Source organism: Epinephelus lanceolatus, chromosome 10 (genome assembly GCF_041903045.1).
Source record: "Epinephelus lanceolatus isolate andai-2023 chromosome 10, ASM4190304v1, whole genome shotgun sequence".
Lineage (NCBI taxonomy): Eukaryota > Metazoa > Chordata > Actinopteri > Perciformes > Serranidae > Epinephelus > Epinephelus lanceolatus.
Window position 1 is genome coordinate 44417994 of NC_135743.1, and position 19503 is coordinate 44437496.

At 39.9% G+C, this 19503-nt stretch overlaps 1 protein-coding gene and 1 long non-coding RNA gene across 2 annotated transcripts in view; both read left to right on the plus strand.

The window, feature by feature from the left end:
* The window catches only part of LOC117265029 (IgGFc-binding protein-like), a 187510-nt gene extending 182617 nt beyond the window's left edge, over positions 1–4893 (plus strand). The window contains exons 35-36 of the mRNA XM_033639411.2: positions 478–620; positions 3723–4893. Coding sequence (XP_033495302.2) covers positions 478–620; positions 3723–3935 — 356 coding nt within the window. The 3' untranslated portion in view covers positions 3936–4893. The remainder of the gene's footprint in view (positions 1–477; positions 621–3722) is intronic.
* A 7688-nt stretch (positions 4894–12581) lies between these two features.
* LOC144464542 (uncharacterized) lies at positions 12582–15805 on the plus strand. The gene is made up of 3 exons (XR_013492250.1): positions 12582–14282; positions 15174–15497; positions 15639–15805. It is a non-coding gene; the product is annotated as an uncharacterized LOC144464542 (long non-coding RNA).
* The last annotated feature ends 3698 nt before the right edge of the window (positions 15806–19503 follow it).

A 19503-nucleotide genomic window follows, 5' to 3' on the forward strand; every position in this document is an offset into this window, starting at 1 on the left:
TCTAATTTTCCAATAATTTGTAGTTTTTTGTATAATTGCCAACTAAGCTAAGCTAAGTTCAATGCATTGTTTTGTCTTCTGTTTTTCTTAATTTTCTGCTCAGCTCTTGCGTTTGTCGATGGAGTTAATTGAGAATGGAAAAATCTGTCTTAGACCAGTAGTCCAGACTTTTATTTTGACTGGGACGCTATACTGTCTGTTCTGTCCTGTGGGCTACCTTGTTGAGCACAGCTGAGAACACAATGTTTCACACAGTTTATGCTGTATATTTTATTTTCCAAGTGGAATAGGATAGCTAAAAGTATCATTCAGTTTGTCATCGAACCAAAAGCCTTGTACCGAATGGTTCAATACAAATATGTGTGTTGTTACACTCCCTAATGTATATACACAGAAAATCTGTACACAGAAAGAAGTATGTTTGCATTAGTACTGGCACTGTCAAGTTGTATTTGTGTGTGTGTTTGTGTTTGTCAGGGATGCAGTGTCCAGTCAACAGTATGTACACAGTCACAGCTTCTGGCTGCCCCATCACCTGCACCACTCCATCTGCACCTGTTGAGTGTAAAGCCCCGCCCAGTGAAGGCTGTGTGTGCAACCCTGGTTACCTGCTGAGTCAGGTAATCCTACACATCATTCTTCTGCCCCTCAGCTGCCATGTGACTTTGTTCGTGCTTCCTCTCTCTTTTGTCATTGAATCTGGGCCAAAAAGACCTGAGTGGGACATCCCTGCTTTTATCTTTTACTGCTCCACCACCCCACCCTTCAGAGGCACCTTACACACACCGGGCGGCAGCTATTTCTGATGCTGCCAGCCACAACCAAACTGGTCAAATATCACCGCTATCTCAGTGGATGTCAGCATCAGACACCTATGCACCGAGACACTCTTTGTAGCGGCTATTTCTGATGCCGCTGGCAAAGATCATATGATAAAGAGTGTGAAAGTCTGTATAGAATGGGAAGTGGATGGGTCAAACAAACTGAACTTTCACGTGGGAGTTAGCTGTTTGATGTGATAGATGCAGGATGTCAAACTTGCTGAGCAGCAAAAACAGGTTAAAAAGATGTAGATAGTCACAGGCTAAAATCTAACATTCAGATCACAGTGTAAAAGTGAACCACTACATCACTGGCGATCGAGACAGAAGACAATGACTATAAAGGGAAACTTTGCCAAAGTTCAGCCAGCTGTGTGGCATGTCTGAAGATGAATGTTTTTTTTATTTGGTCTCTCTTGTTTACCATGCAGGTAAATCTGAATCAATTGTGGTCTTCTTTGGTGTTCATGGTTATATTTGTATGTGCAATTGAAGCAGGAAACTAACGTTAGCTCAGGTGGGTAGCCAAGATACTGGTTTTATACATCCAAAGAACTTCTATTAAGATTAACTGCTTGGCAACCAGACCAGACATCTAATTGAGACAGGCCTTTATTTGTTAAAATGTGTAGCCACATCAGGCTAGTAAAAGGGACTGGGTGTTTAATTAGGACTAGGCTTTTAATTTAAGTTTGACGGTACATTCAGTAGGGCATACCTTCAGTTGCTTGCTAGCTAATACTACACTTTCCAGGGTTTGGATTTGGTTTTGGACTGGGGAAGAAACATGTATCTCCTTGGACTGGGGAAGAAACATGTATCTTGCAGGTTAACTCATAACGCAGCGGTGCATGGATAGTGTGAGGTGTGTGGTTGTGCTGCTGCCGTGGTCCTGCCAGATGCCTCCTGCTGCTGCTGTTATCATTAGTCATACTTCTACTATTATTATACACTTATGATTATTGTCACATATGTAAACTATCAGATATTAATATATACTTTCAACATATTGTACCACAATAGCCAGAATTATAATTATAATATTATTACTTTCATTAATGTTGTTGTAAGCTAGCATTAGTCTGTCCTGCATCTCTCTCTATCTCTGTCTCTGTCTCTGTCTCTGTCTCTCTTTCTGTCTTATTGTGTCATATGGATTACTGTTAATTTATTATGCTGATCTGTTCTGTACAACATCTATTGCACGTCTGTCCGTCCTGGAAGAGGGATCCCTCCTCAGTTGCTCTTCCTGAGGTTTCTACCATTTTTTTTCCCCGTTAAAGGGTTTTTTTGGGGGGAGTTTTTCCTTATTCACTGTGAGGGTCCTAAGGACAGAGGGATGTTGTATGCTGTAAAGCCCTGTGAGGCAGATAGTGATTTGTGATATTGGGCTTTATAAATAAAATTGATTGAAAATTGATTCTAACCTCTCCAGGTAAAGAGTTTCATTAATACATGATATGCTCCAGGCACAACGTTTAGCTCAAAATTAACAAAGCCATCCTGAAAATGAAGGAAATCTGGAACAAGTCTATGGTGCACAGTCGTGTTGTAGGACCCTGGTCTGAGCTGGCTCGATGCTACGCTATGATTGGCCTGTCTGTATCTGGGGGTGGGACCAAGCATAGGGTCAGTTGAGACTCTGCCTGTGGTCGGTCAAAGCCGATATAGGAGACTACCCAGCGCATTGTCTTTTGATGTTTAGGTCCACTGACAAATCGTCAGTGTTTGACAAGTTGGGATGAGAACACCTTGAAATATCCTTTATTTATTTATTTATTTAACCTTTATTTTACCAGGCAAATTTGCTTGAGATCAGATGATCTCTTTTACGAGCAAGGCCTGGCCAAAATGGCAGGATTAAAGAACAAAACATAATAAGACACACATAAAGAAGAAAGCACAGACATGAGAAAAAGAGAGAAAGGCCCAGAGTCCTATGGAAGGGTTATGCCCTACAAATATAGTCCGGTGGGGTAAGGGGGAGGAGGAGGAGAGGGCTGGATGGGGGCAGAGAAGGTGGTAACAGGGGATCCTGAGGAGGAAAAGTTCATGTTAAACAAAAACAGTGCACCACAATACACACTAAAAGAACATTTATGTGATGATGATAAAATACTACGCAGTAAAACATTTACACACTCCAAAATTTGCCATTATAAAGCCTGTAAGCTGAGTTTTAAAATCATGAATGGTGAAAAGTTCCTGCAATTTTAGTGATTTTTGAGGACATGAATGCCCTCTTCCCAAACTCAGTACGAGTTCTGGGGACAGAGGCAGATAGAAAGTCCAGAGAGCGCAAACTGTATAATGGATTTGATGTAAAAGTGTCATGTATTAGTACTTAGCAAGTAGTCAGTACCATTTTTCTGTGGAGGTGCAGCACTGGGGGAACTGGGGGTGTAGCTAGTGTTTTAATAATACTGAGGTAATAAGTCCACATTTCCCCAGCTCAACTATAGAATGTTCCATACAAATTACAAGTTGATAAAACCTCAAAATTCCTAGAAAAAAATCCAAACCAAACAAAAAAAAATATGTATGTATATGTATGTCACCTTTCTTCTTAATGGGAGCTAGGGGAATTGAACAGAGGGGTCACCTTTTCTTCAATATCTTCAACAGTAGTAAATTCTGTCAAAACTGTTTCCTTTAGTACAATGTTACAGTTGTCAACTGTGTTGAACACTATGTGTTACACTAAAGTGTAAAATGGAGGTCCTGATATGGAAAGTTCATACACCATGGTCTCTGATTTTCTCAGATGGAAAAAGGAAGTAGGGTTTTATTCAGTGCACATGTAAATGCTTTAGTGTGTATAGTCAATCACAAATATTCCATCTAGTAACTGCAGCCACTGCAACAGTATGGCATTGTCCTGACTGAACTTTGATCTTCTAGGATCGCTGTGTGCCACTGGCTCAGTGTGGATGCCAGTACAAAGGTCAGTACTTCATGTCTGGTGAGGAGTTCTACGCTGACTCGGACTGCCAGCAGCACTGTGTGTGTCATGGAGGGGTGGTGCACTGCAAGGACAAGCCCTGTGAAAGAGGGCAAAGCTGTGGAGTGCAGGAAGGAGTGAGGGGTTGCTATGCTAGCCTCAAAAAAGAATAGAACAGGGACAAACACATGTAGAACTTCATCTTCTCTTAATTAAATCTATTTTAAGAAAATATACTCAGCAATACTGTGTTTATACTGTAAACTTATAATTGTTGATTCTTCTGCAGTAAAATTCCAACTGTACTCAGGTGCTGAAGGCTACAGAAAATCGAAAATCTAGTTTCACAATTAAAGATATAGTTGAAATGTCAAAAATCTGATCTTAAAAGCCTTCTCCTATTTAAATGTGTAATCAATCAATCAAGCAATCAATCAATCATCACATCAATTTTTGTTCCTTTTGAGAAACTGCCTACAAAATGTTTTTAATGTAGTTACAGTTAATTCTAAGATGATGTATTCTGAATGTTGTGTGTTACTGCTGTTACAACTAAAACCATTTTGTTAATGTACTCTCAGTTACCTATTTATTAGGTACACCGAGCTAATAATGACAAGCTAAAACTAATGCAGTCTAATACAACAATCCTGCAATAAATCCTCTCTCTTGATTGGAACTTTTTTGGAGAGATGTTAATTCAACTGTATGGTCATTTTAGAGACTGCAGTGTGTGTGATGCCATTGAATTGTCCTGCATTATACTGACTGATTGATTATATATCAATGAGAGGAGGCTAAATAATACAAACACCCCTTGATATAATACAATTCAACAGCAGCACAAACTGCAGCCTCCAAAATGATCGTGAATTTCATTAACACACCTCTCTGACTTTGTAACCTTTCTAAAGGAGGATTATTTGGCACTAAGTGGATAGTATGCAACAATGATCATTTTCTCATGTCACTGCATGGTAGAATCCCCTGATGATTGCAAAACAAATGAAGACTACTTTGTTGTAACTGTGGAGGATTACAGTATGCTGTGTTTGTAAGCCACTTTCTTTAGTCTATTCCTTCCACATATCCAAAAGCATTTCTAATCATTAAAAATATTTCAGCAACGTCCCCATCTGTTGTGTCTTTGATTGTGTGCCTGTTGACCATTAAAATATCGTTTCTTCTCAGTTTAAAAATGGAAATGATACACTGAGATACTGATCATTGAGCATAACTGTGTCCGTGTTATGGTGAAGAAACCTGCCTGACTTGAGTGTTACATGTTACATCCATAAACTGTATAAAATAATTTAAGTAGCTACCATAATGCCAGTCATTGCTTTTTGGACTGCCATTTTGAAGCCTTAACATCTGTATTTCGGCCATTGCTCTCGTTGCGTTGCGTTGCATTGCTAAAGTGAACATATGTGGGTGAGAGGGTGGGGCTGTGGAGGAGCGAGGGGCTGGATCTGACTGAGAAGCCAAGGACAAATCAGCAGACAACCTGTCACTCAAGCCCTTAAATATGCCTAACTTTAAGCCTTAATGAAATGTAAACAGGTGAGTTATTAAAAAAATACAATCTCCTTCTGCTTGGTTACATCATGGGCACAGGAGGGTGGGTGCTAAGGGTGCTGCGGTACCCTCTATTGACAAGGAGTGGAACAACACAGTCTGTAAATAGTTGGCTCTTTAACCATAACTGATGGGCTATCTGGACAGTTAAACATTTTGAACAGCATATGATTTGTTGCCTGCCACAAAATATGAGAAAGGTGAGATGTGCGTACTTTATAAATAGAATTTTATACTTTATAATACACACACACACACACACACATGATACACATGGCCCTCCTCAACATAATGCAGAAACAATAAAAAATAGCTATCAATGCACAGAAGAATAATTAGTGGCATTAACAGTAACTAATAACACACTTTATCTCTCTACCAACAGACAAACAAATCTAGCATGTCAGTAAAATAAATATTCCTCCTGACATCACAATACTGAGTGAAAAAAGTAACGTTATCTAAGCAAGAAGAACACAAACATCAGTAGCAATCATTCATTCTGCTCTGTCCCATGTCTACTGAGGAGACTCACTATCTGCAGGTCGGCTGCCTCAGGTACATTTTTAGATTGTCAGACTACATACAGACAGCCTTCATTTTAGTTAGCCCCGCTAGCGCGATGTACTTGTGTAAACCGCGATTGTAAACCATAATAGCGGTGAATAAGACTGTAGTCAGAGTGGATTGAAATATGGCTTTCTATAGCTTATGCCAAACACACGTATTGATAAAGTATTAGCTTTTTACTGGCAGATGTTTAATTGCACTTACTTACAGTAACAAGCGTAGCTGTCGTCAGCTAGAGTAATCTTCAATGTTATACTCCCTTCATCTGCACCGCGGCCTTTCTGCTGTTGTCTGACTTCACTCTGTTGTGGGTGTATGTCTGTGTGTGTGTGTGTGTGTGTGTGTGTGTGTGTGTGTGTGTGTCTGAGTGTGTGTTGTGAGGAAGAGGTCAGCCCTGACATGCAGAGAGCAGGAGAGAGGCTGCAGCATGACAGATGAAACCAAAACTTTAAAAAGTAACAATCAGAGCCAATAAGGGCAGAGCTTATTATTATTAGTAGTAGTAGTAGTAGTATTATTGCGGTCTTGATTAAATTCAAATTTCAGTACCAATCCCTGCCCGGGCAACTCAGAGGTTGCTTCTGGGCCGCATGTGGCCCCTAATTGAATAGGCCTGCCTTAACATTACCTTTTATTTGCGTTGTATGGCATTGTCTTCAAAACATCTGACTGTGACAGCTACTACTACTACTACTACTACTACTACTACTACTGTGTGTGGATCAGCCACAGCATGCGCCCATGCGTATGGCCCACGTGGCCCAAAAGTACCCAGCTGCAGACAAGATGGCGGACAAGGGCGCTGCCAAAGAGCATGGACACCAAGGGGCGAAGCTCCACTAGGGGGCGCTGCCGCCATTTTGGACTGTTGAGCTTGGACTGTTGCGCCCAGACAACATGCAAGCCCTGCGTTCCAAATTGCTTACTTCTACTATATACTTTTATTATGTACTGCAGCTGCCCTTAAAAAGTATGTAGTGTAGTATGCGGTATGCATGCAGTATGCATACTATTGGGACACACTACATCCGCTCCCTGAACTCCCACCCTCTTGCTCTCTTCCACCGCCGTCCGTAGCGCCACATTTGAATATTTTGTTTTGTTGTACTTCGGAGATGCAGCAAATCTCCTCTCGTCGAGCTCGCCAGAATCGTGCATATCGTTGGAGGTGCCGGAGAGCTCTGTTGCTGTTATGTCATAATGTATGTTGTTGTTTCTAATAAACTGACGTGTTCACGTAAACAGTTCCAAGCCTATTATTAGTGACCTGTCTATTGAACTAGTCACCAGTAGGCATATTAACCCCCTTCACACACAGCTCTCTGTTGCTGGCAGATGTTTGTTGTTAAATACAGTACAGGCCAAAAGTTTGGACACACCTTCTCATTCAATGCGTTTTCTTTATTTTCATGACTATTTACATTGTAGATTCTCACTGAAGGCATCAAAACTATGAATGAACACATGTGGAGTTATGTACTTAACAAAAAAAGGTGAAATAACTGAAAACATGTTTTATATTCTAGTTTCTTCAAAATAGCCACCCTTTGCTCTGATTACTGCTTTGCACACTCTTGGCATTCTCTCCATGAGCTTCAAGAGGTAGTCACCTGAAATGGTTTCCACTTCACAGGTGTGCCTTATCAGGGTTAATTAGTGGAATTTCTTGCTTTATCAATGGGGTTGGGACCATCAGTTGTGTTGTGCAGAAGTCAGGTTAATACACAGCCGACAGCCCTATTGGACAACTGTTAAAATTCATATTATGGCAAGAACCAATCAGCTAACTAAAGAAAAACCAGTGGCCATCATTACTTTAAGAAATGAAGGTCAGTCAGTCCGGAAAATTGCAAAAACTTTAAATGTGTCCCCAAGTGGAGTCGCAAAAACCATCAAGCGCTACAACCAAACTGGCACACATGAGGACCGACCCAGGAAAGGAAGACCAAGAGTCACCTCTGCTTCTGAGGATAAGTTCATCCGAGTCACCAGCCTCAGAAATCGCAAGTTAACAGCAGCTCAGATCAGAGACCAGATGAATGCCACACAGAGTTCTAGCAGCAGACCCATCTCTAGAACAACTGTTAAGAGGAGACTGCGCCAATCAGGCCTTCATGGTCAAATAGCTGCTAGGAAACCACTGCTAAGGAGAGGCAACAAGCAGAAGAGATTTGTTTGGGCCAAGAAACACAAGGAATGGACATTAGACCAGTGGAAATCTGTGCTTTGGTCTGATGAGTCCAAATTTGAGATCTTTGGTTCCAACCGCCGTGTCTTTGTGAGACGCAGAAAAGGTGAACGGATGGATTCCACATGCCTGGTTCCCACTGTGAAGCATGGAGGAGGAGGTGTGATGGTGTGGGGTGTTTTGCTGGTGACACTGTTGGGGATTTATTCAAAATTGAAGGCACACTGAACCAGCATGGCTACCACAGCATCCTGCAGCGACATGCCATCCCATCCATTTAGTTGGACGATCATTTATTTTTCAACAGGACAATGACCCCAAACACACCTCCAGGCTGTGTAAGGGCTATTTGACCAAGAAGAAGAGTGATGGAGTGCTGCGGCAGATGACCTGGCCTCCACAGTCACCGGACCTGAACCCAATCGAGATGGTTTGGGGTGAGCTGGACTGCAGAGTGAAGGCAAAGGGGCCAACAAGTGCTAAACACCTCTGGGAACTCCTTCAAGACTAAACCATTTCAGGTGACTACCTCTTGAAGCTCATGGAGAGAATGCCAAGAGTGTGCAAAGCAGTAATCAGAGCAAAGGGTGGCTATTTTGAAGAAACTAGAATATAAAACATGTTTTCAGTTATTTCACCTTTTTTTGTTAAGTACATAACTCCACATGTGTTCATTCATAGTTTTGATGCCTTCAGTGAGAATCTACAATGTAAATAGTCATGAAAATAAAGAAAACGCATTGAATGAGAAGGTGTGTCCAAACTTTTGGCCTGTACTGTATATTATATATATATATACATATACATATATATATATAAAATAAAATAAATAATAATAATAATAATAATAATATTACAATTATTTCAACAATGATTTTAAATACAATCATGTTTTGTTTGGAATAACATTGACCTCAGCAAGTTAGGATCAGGTTTTTTTTTTCGCTGTCGCTCGGTTTGCCCCTTTGATATCGCTTCATCGCTCAGTTGCAATCGCTCCTCAATGTGGCAGAAATAAACAGACTTGCTTTTTCGCTTTGATGACGTCATTGAAGCGATCAGGGAATTTCAGGGAGGGGAGGGGGTGGGGGTTCTTGACTGTCATGACATGTCAGCAACATACAAAGTATAGCTGCAAATTAAAAGCAACAATACATGTAAAAACACACAGAGACAATACATCTGTGATCAGTTCCCTAATTTAATTATAACATTTTTTTCAATCTTCTCCAATTTCTCGTTTTATTTTATGGAAGTGATCAATGTAAGTGCACTTGTCCTAGAGCCGCCACGACGGTTTTTATAATGCAAATAACTCTGTTTAGATAAAACCTACAAGCTTCTCTTCCTATGACTTTTACTAAAAATGTATCTTGTATGTTTTCTGAAGCCTTTAATTTACAAAAATGAAACACACTACACTAGAGGACTGTTTTCTTCATCCCGCTCCTGCCCGCTTCCGCTGAATTTCTGACCATTACCGCCCGCAACCGCAACGTGTGTATCACACTCCCGCCCGCACCCGCAATGTGTACGTTCACTCCCGCCTGCACCCGCAAAACTCTGAGAATTTATGCCCGCACAATAATAGAGATGCATTGATTTTATGTCTTCCCCCATCCCGCAGGAGAAAACACATCATTTTATAGGCTATTAATAAAGAGATTCATGGGGTTGTTTGTTTAGTTTCCCTGGTCTGCATGTCTTTTGACGCACTGGTCAGGAATAGCGCTCCTATTTCGTTGTTTTCATTTAGTTTTTAATGAAATAAAGGCTGTTTCATATTCTATTCTCCTCCTCTGTATTTTATTTATTTTTCTGCCTTTATATAATCACGCAGTGATTGAGGTTAAGGCAAGCCCGGCGCCAGGATGAAGTTACTGAGGGGGCGGTTAAATCTTTATTATGCAACATAGGTTCACAGTGAGTTATAAAGAGCGCGCAGCCGTGCGTAATTGTCGTGCGTAATGACAGCTCATCGCCGGTGAAACACAATAAACTGCACGTCTTCTTTCATGTTTGTCTCATGACAAATGGAGCTTACAGACAGACAGACAGACAGGTGGAGCAAGCGGCAAATTGGTATGAAAGCTGCTGGTTCAGGGCATATTCATCCATTTATGAATAAATATAGAGTGGAAACGCTTATGCATGTGCACCAAGATCCCGCAGTGTTTTTTTTTAGCCGCCTGTTCCCGCCCGCAGCAAAGTCCAAACCGCCCGCTCCCGCAATATTTTCAACCGCTGCTGAAAGTTATACATTTTGATACATAGGTAGGCTATATAAGCATACATTTTCGTTTCCAAATATTTTATTACACAAAAGACGAAGAAATTATGATGTTTTTTTTTTTTTTTTTGCCTATTTTGGCAGATATATACAAAATCCACCCGCTCCTCGCTCCAGGCAGCTCCAACTCCGCTCACATGCTCTGAGTCAGGCATCAGAGCCTCTGCGCTACAGCGATAGATGCATTGGCGCTGTCCATGGTGCTTAACACTAGGACCACCAGGATTACAGCGCCCCTCCAAGCGCCGCAACATATGTAACTTCGTTGTTTATGCTGCCCGCACACCAAAAATGCATTTGAGTAATTTCCGAGAAGATAAAATAAAAAAAATATTACAGACTATAGAATAGGACTGACAACCTCTCCGGTGTCTCATGTCAACTAATTAACACTATTTGTCGGCTTTTTTTATATTTTATAATTTTTTTTTTTTTTTTTTTTTTTTTTTTTTTGCTGCTGCGCTGCTGCTGCACTGTGTCTCCAGTTGAAAGTGGTGATTTGCTAAATACACAATAATAAATTAGATTAACTTTTGGTAATAATATTGTTGGCTATATTATGCATTTTAATTAAAAAAAATTAAGAATAAAAGAAATAAACACTGAAATAATTAGTGGAAACCTTTTTTTATTGATACTCCTCACGCACACGTGCACACACATGCACACACACACACACACACACACACACACGATTGAATGAATCAATGAACATTGGTAGCGGTTCAGCCGCAGTCCCGGCGGCTGGCGCGGTCACTGTTGAGATTCGTTTTTTATTATTAACAAAATGTTTTTTTTTTTATTGACCGTATGAATGGTTTTGTTTTCAAATAAATATTTGGAAACGAAATTGTATGCTTTGGTGTACTTTTACAGAGTTTTGCAATATGTATAGCCACCTATAGGGCCTATGTATCAAAATGCATAACTTTCAGCAGTGCTCTGCCGCAGTCGGAGTAGTGTAGTGTGTTTCATTTTTGTAAATTAAAGGCTTCAGAAAACATACAAGACACATTTTCAGTAACATATAGGAAGAGAAGCTTGTAGGTTTTATCTAAACAGTTATTTGCATTATAAAAACCGTTGTGGTGGCTGTAGGACAAGTGCACTTACATTGATCACTTCCATAAAATAAAACGAGAAATTAGAGAAGATTGAAAAAATTGTTAAAATTCAATTAGGGAACTGATCACAGATGTATTGTCTCTGTGTGTTTTTACATCTATTGTTGCTTTTAATTTACAGCTATACTTTTAATGAAGCTGACATGTCATGACAGCCAATCAGCGTTGAGCTGCAAGCGACAGGACCCAGCGAAATAACGCTCCAGATGAGATTTCTCATCTCAAGCGACAAGCGAAAAATCGCTCTGTCGCTGTTGCTCGGAGCCCGAGCGATTTTTCTCCCGGGCGAATATACGCTCAATCGCCCGTTTGCATTGACTTTGTATGTAAACTCGTCGCTAGCGAAAAAAAAAACAGGTCCGGTGTGAACACATCTTTAAACCTACAAAAACTGCAGAAAATCAGCGAACACATGAATTTTAGTTGGATTAATTTTTAACAAAGATTAAATAAGGTGAGCACTTTCATTTTTTGGGCTACAGTTGCAACATGCAGATTACTATCAGGTCATTCAAAACAACTGAAAACCATGGACACAACAAATGTCATACTTACTCTTACATCAGTATGGTTAATTATAACTATTTAACTATTAAATGAACGTAATAATTAGATTGTCATATTGTCAGATGTATTCTATTATATTTCAGGAACACAAACACAATATTACACTATTGTACTGGCAACATAAAGAAGTAGACTTGGAGTTCTCTTTTTTGTGAATAAGTTTTTATTCCAGATATCCATATCAATCTCAAAAGTAGAAAAAAACAAAGGGGGAAAAAAAGGAAAAACAGTAAAATAATTTATTTGTTTGGTCTATATAATGTAAGAAAATGGTATAAAATGTCAACCACTTTTCCACAAATCACAAGATCCCAAGATGCAGCCTAAAATGTCTTGTTTGTTGTCCCAAACAAATATCATTAAACATTACTGTTACATGTAGAAGTATCTGATCTCAAACAGATACTTCTCATCAACATACCATGGAAATGAACTGCATTTTCTGCATGGGTTTTCAGGTGCCTCAGGATCGTGCTCTCATTTTTGGTTTTAAATTTGGGGCAGAGAGGACACCCAAACTCGGATGGTGAAAGGGTTGTGTGCCCCAGACTGGCTTCGTCACTCAAAATAGAGGGGTGCATCTGAAAAAAGGAGAAGTCAATCAACATTGATATGTGGAAAACATACTGAACATCAACCATATTTTAGGACTCATGGTGGAGGAGGCACTACAGCTATTTATGTATCCACATGTGTATGTGTATGTGTATTGGTGCTCTGCATTACTAAAACATAATACAAATGTATTTTTTGCAGACGCCCGGGGCTATGTATACGTTATTTATCTGACCCGGTTAACCCTCGGGGGTCGCTCATGTCGTATACCACATGAGACGACTCTTGTTACTATTTTTAGAATATCTCCAGAAAAAAAAACTGTATATAACTTGATTGAGCAGTGCAGGGTTGAGGTTATACAAGCGTGTGTGCACAGATGTTTTACACGACAACACACCAAAAAGCAGAGGAACACATATTAACCCCGCTGCAAACTACACATCTAAATTAACCAACACATCAAGTGAGGGCAGTAATAGTCTCTGACCAACATTAACACTGTTTACACACAGACATTGATGAAAGGGAGCACAACAGACCTTGAGCAGCTAACGTTAAGTTAATACCAATCATGCCCTCGTTTTTACACAACAAATGTAGCTAAACCCACCATCCGGTGGTAGTAATTTGTGCATGCCGAGATTCCCCACATAGACGTCCCCCTAATGATTTGATACATTACGTAGAATTGCATCTTAGAGAACATAACACACGTGTTAAAATATAATGAAGATGATGGCGCGTATAAACGCAGCGGCTTGGTACTCTATGCTAGCTACTAGCTAGTACTGCTAGTGCTAAGTACCGAACAGAATTTCGTTGTACAGTGTACAATGACAATAAAGTTGTCTAATTCTAATAATTAAAAGACTCGTTCCCTTACCGCTCTTTCTCTTAGTCGTGCATGTATTGTTTGCATTCTTCTCTTGATCTTCTCCGTTGTCTTCTTCCTCTTCTTCTTCGGTGAATAATACACACACAGACCAACTTCTGGTATGGACTTCCGGTATGGACTGGATATGATATATGGCAGCGCCCATGTCCGAAAAAAGCACGAGCTTGCCACTGATTGGTTACAAGGTTCGAGATGGTCTGCGACGCATTGCCCGCGATTGAACAAGCTGAATCCCATGCAACTGCATGAGCTGACCTGAGCTGATATGCAACTGAGTCATTCAGACCACTGCAACTTTTTTTCTGCAATGTCCTAAAACCATTTTGTTGCATCTGGAATCTTTGGTCTGAACTGGCCTTTAACAGTAATATTTACTGTTATAAATTCAATTCAATTCAACTCATTTTTATTTATAAAGCCCAATATCACAAATCACAATTTGCCTCAGAGGGCTTTACAGCATATGATGTCCTTTGCACCCTCACAGTGGACAAGGAAAAACTCCCCAAACAATCCCCTTTCATGGGAAAAAATAAAGGTAGAAACCTAAGGAAGGGCAACTGAGGAGGGATCCCTCTTCCAGGGAGAGGGACCCAACTGCAGTCAAGATGGCCGACTAGGGCGCTGCCATATATCTAGTCTACACCGGAAAGTTGGAAAGTCCCAAGCGGAAGTTTCTTCTTCGTGTAATTTTTTGCTTATTCGGCGGCCATACTGATTAGCGGGTTGTGTTCAGAGAACGAGAGAACGGTAAGAAAAATAGACTTTTAATTATCATCCAACGAGTGTGGTATGGTTTCTAAGATGTAATTCGTGCTATTTACAAATGCGATGCATCGAAGAATTAGAGTGTCATGTCTCGTGAAGGCTGTTTCTCCGCTTGACTCGATGGTCTGGGCTAACGTTAGCTTAGCCAAAGAAAGTACGCTAATGCAATTTTTTCAGCGTTTTTGGTGTGTGTATTACCCTATACACACACACACGCGCATATTTATTTCTTACATATATATGTATGTGTGTGTATAAATAGATATATATATATAACGGTAAGATATATAAGGGTATATATATATATATATATATATATATATATATTCAATTCAATTCAATTCAATTTTATTTATAAAGCCCAATATCACAAATCACAATTTGCCTCGCAGGGCTTTACAGCATACGACATCCCTCTGTCCTTAAGACCCTATATATATATATATATATATATATATATACATATATATATGCATATATAGTTCTTGTGATCCTGGTCACATTATTATTACCATCAAGGAACATATCTGTTGCCCAGACATAGAACTGTTGGCTGTTGGACAAAGGAGTTTTCACACGCCATTATTATGACTGTGTACATCCCTCCTCATCCTCATCCATCCTTCAATCATGTCACCATGGCAACGACACTTTGGTTTTTTTTACACTAGTATGTGTGCCACTGCTGTATATATTGTTGCATATATTCTATTGTATTGTATATATTGTTGTACATTTTATATTTCTATATGTTATATATTATACTACAGTCTTTGTTGAATAGGAGCAACTGTAACACTAACAATTTCCCCCCAGGGATCAGTAAAGTATTTCTGATTCTGATTCTGATTCTGATATATTCTTTTCTTCCAGATGCACCCTTCTATAATTGAAAAAGGCGACAGGCTGAAGTGCACAACCGTGTCGCCATCTGTGTTTGCGTGTCCTCTCTGCCCCAAATTCACTACCAAAAGCGAAAGTGTCATCCAGAGGCACTTGGCGAATCATGAGGCAAATGCAGTGCAGTGCAGAGATATAACATTAAAAAATTGAATGAATTTGTTTATTTTGTCCTTTTCTTTTCAATAGATCTTTGAGCTCCTGAGGGTGATTGAGGAGGCCACAGGCATAGGAGAAAAGATAAAGAGAGGGGAGATAGGACTCCTGGATTTTGTCTTTGATGTGATGCTCCCAGAGGTAAGAAGGTCAATCTAGCTTGCTTGGGAAATGGAAGGACATTATTGGATGGTCAATTTTATTCCTTTGGAAAGCATAAAAACAAGAGTGCAGCCTTTACAGCATCACAAGGTATGATTGGATCATGTAACTATTTTTCAGATATTGATCAAAATCCTTCAAGAAGAAGGCATGACGAGGCTGAAGGCAGAGATCACGATGGCCAGTGGCAGCCTCTTTTAAGCCCCTCCACCACCACCTGCTATCACCCACCCCCAAGAGATCATGATGGCCAGTGGGAGCCTCTTTTAAGCCCCTCCACCACCACCTGCTACCACCCACCCCCAAGAGATCACGATGGCCAGTGGAAGCCTGGCGACCCCCATTCATTGTTTTTTCATTGTTGTATGTTCATGTATTTGTTTGCCTGTTCTGTTTATGCTTTTCCCTTGTTTTTGATTTGTGATTGAACTCAGTAAAGACGTTGTTTATAAAAAAGAGAACTCCAAGTGAAGTTATTATTGCCAGTATGATAGTGTAATATTGTGTTTTATTGGATTCCAGAAATAAAATAGAATTAACAGAAGACTGACAATAGGAAAATATAATTATTGCATTCATTTAATAGCTAAACTGGATAATGAACACATCTCTAGACCCAGGAAATGCCTGTTCTGTTGCAGTAACAAATGTCTGGCGCCATTGTGTTGCCCATGATGTCCCTGCTCATCCCTGAAGATCCCTGGTGGATGAAAATACAACCAGCAGGATTGAAGTCATTTCTCTAAGCTGCTCTTCTGTGCCTTTGAACAAACGGGGTGTGGGGAGCTGTGTCTGCACAGTGTTTGAATGATATTTGTAGCAGAGGCAGATTAATACACCATGAATCTACAACAATTTTCCTTCCTCCCCAGCAGACTGCAGCATAAAACAACACACTTGCCACCACAGACTGATAAAACATCTGCAGCATCTTACTACAGATGTCAAGAGATCTGAGCTTCCTTAAGAAAAAGAGGCAGCTCTGCCCCTTTTTGTAGAGAGCGTCTATGTGTAGGGACCAGTCTAAATTATTATCCAGGTGTACACCTAGATAGTTATGACTTGGCACCACCTTGATGTCCATCCCACAGGTATTCACTGGCTGAAGAGGGGGCTTGGACCCGCAGAAATCTATAATCATTTCCTTGGTCTTTGAGGTGTTCAGTAGGAGACAGTTCATGTGACTCCAGTCACTGAAGGCTTTTATCAGTTCCCTGTATTCAGATTCCTGCCCATTCCTGATACATGCCACAATAGCAGTGTCGTCCGAGTATTTCTGGATGTGGCAGGACTCAGAGTTGTATTTGAAGTCTGCTGTGTACAGTGTGAACAGGAATGGAGCCAGGACAGTCTCCTGTGGAGCCCCCGTGCTGCTCATTAATGTCCCAGAAGCACAGTTCCCCAACCTGACATACTGTGCGCTTCCTCTCAGGTAATCTGTGATCCAGGAGATAAAGGAAGGATCATATGATTAATGCATAATGTCTGGGCAGTACAACCCTTGCACTGTACCACCAATGATTTACAGTGCCTTCTTTTTTACTGTTAACATAAATTAATATTAACCATATGCTAATGTGAAAGTAAGTATGACATTTGTTGTGACCATGTGTGCATGTTGCAACTGCAGCCTAATCTGAAAGTGCTGTTTATTTGGTTGTGTAAATTCTCATTTTTTATTAATTCTCAGTTTATTTAATCTGAGAATTCAGTTTATTTAACTTTAGTTATTCTTCAGTCCTATTGTGAATGTGTATGTGTGTATGTGTGTGTGTGTGTGTGGCCACCACCACACAAACATAATATTTACATTTGTATTCATAACGTTGATATTAAAGTTAAATCCATGAAACGTTAGCATTATAACTTAGTTAAAAGCCTACAATAATATCACTAACTTCTGAGTTTTACAGTAGCCTATAAAGTCGTGGCGAGACAATTAACTAGTCACTTATACCGTTATGATAAACATGTAACTGCACAAAATGCATAAAATTATGTTATGTGTAAACGTACGTGTTTTTTAAGCTTTTATTTTTGTTTTAGCTCGGTCATATTTCCGGGATCGAGCGGCGATTAACCAACTTCCGGTTGTGACTTCCAGCATGGATTGGATGTATGGCGGCGCCTTGTCGGCCATCTTGACTGCAGCAAGGTACTCTTGCTTCCAGGACGAACAGACATGCAATAGATGTTGTGTGTACAAAATAGATCAACATAATACATTTACAGTAATCTACATAACAAAATGATATATTAAGAGAAAGTAAGACAGAGAGAGATGCATGGCAAACAGTAATGACAATAGTTACAACAACATTTTAGCAGTAATATATTAATTATAGTTTTTGGTAGCATATATGTTATAAGTATATATTAATATATGATAGTATATGTATGTGGCGATAAATCCTATGAGTATAATAATAGCGGTAGTATGACTAATAATAGTAACAGTAGTAGGAGGCATCAGGCAGGACCACGGCAGCAGCGTAACCACGACACACGATCCAGGTGTAGCTGCGATACGGTAACCTGCGAGACAGTGGAGCACAAAGACTCCGGGGAAGATGCCAAGTTCGTGACATGCAGTTAAGCGGAGTTAGCAATATGCAGTAAAAGGACATGAATGGGTCTCATTCATGAAAAGTGAGTAAATCTGTGTGTAGATTTGCACATAAAAGCCTACTCTACTAAAAACCTACTCCGGATTCAGGAACGCTGCGGGAAACTCAGATTTGATTGTAAACACGTGTGTATGATCATAAATGCCAATCCATCGTAGAGTGACAGTGCGCTCCCGGTAATCAGCAATTAGCATAAATCCCTGCCCATGAATAGCCAATGACCACCATATAAGGAGGTGTAGGTGAATCCAGTTAACCTGTCAGTCACGGCGCAAAGAAAGAAAGAGAAAGAAAAAAGAATTTCTCCGAAGCGGAGATTGAAATAATTTTGGGTGAAGTGGACTTAAGAAATAACAATTTATTTTCTTCAGTTAGTAGTGGTGTGACAGGGACAGGCAAAGCGAAGGCCTGGAGGGAGGTAACAGATGCTGTTAATGTTGTCTCCGTGGTACAAAGAACCATGTCAGAGGTGAAGCATAAATGGTTTGATATGAAACTGGAGGCAAAGAAACGCATAAGCACACACAAAAAAACATACAACGGTCACCAAACAAACAGAAGATTCATTTGTTGGGTTTTGAATGAAGTGGGAACGGGAAACCAGAGATGTTTTGTGCGTAATGGATAAACTCTAAATCAGTGATGGCTGTCGGAATGTAGAGCTATTTAACATTTATTTTAACAAATGATACGGACAACATATAGCCTAGCAGTTTTGGATGCATCGTCTTCAAATTATTTGAATCTTAATAGCCTAAAGCTCTGGTTTTTTTTACAACGTAAATTAAACAGTTTTCAAATCAGATTTATTCATTCAAATGAAAAAGCCACCAAAAAAAAAAAAAAGTGTTGTCTCAAATAATTCTTTCAGCTGCGCGTGCTCCTTCGTGGCTCCACCACCTGCTGCTCCTGCTGCCCCTGCTGAACCCAGGCACCGAGGCCGAAGAGGCTGTGCTCCGGCTGTCCTTACGGATATTTTTATCATCATCATTCAACATGTAGAAAGAACGTGTAATCTGTTGAGTCGATTTACATAGATAATTCACAATCATGAACCTAATCTGGATCTTAAACCTGCTAATTGCCAACTAATTTAACTAAATGTGTTATATTTTTAATATTTTTGTCATGTTTAGATTACGTGTTTCAAAGGCATCTGTGTATTGTGTACATAACAGAGCGCAATATGAGTTAAAATTGTAATTTCCAATAGTGACAAGCAATATTTATGTGCTTTACTAAATTTACACAAGCACTACGAGTGGTCAGGAGCAGGAGTAGATTTTGTTAGTAGCTACGAAAAGATCAGAGCTACTAAAATATTGATGAATGCGGACATGCACGTAAATTTCCATCTG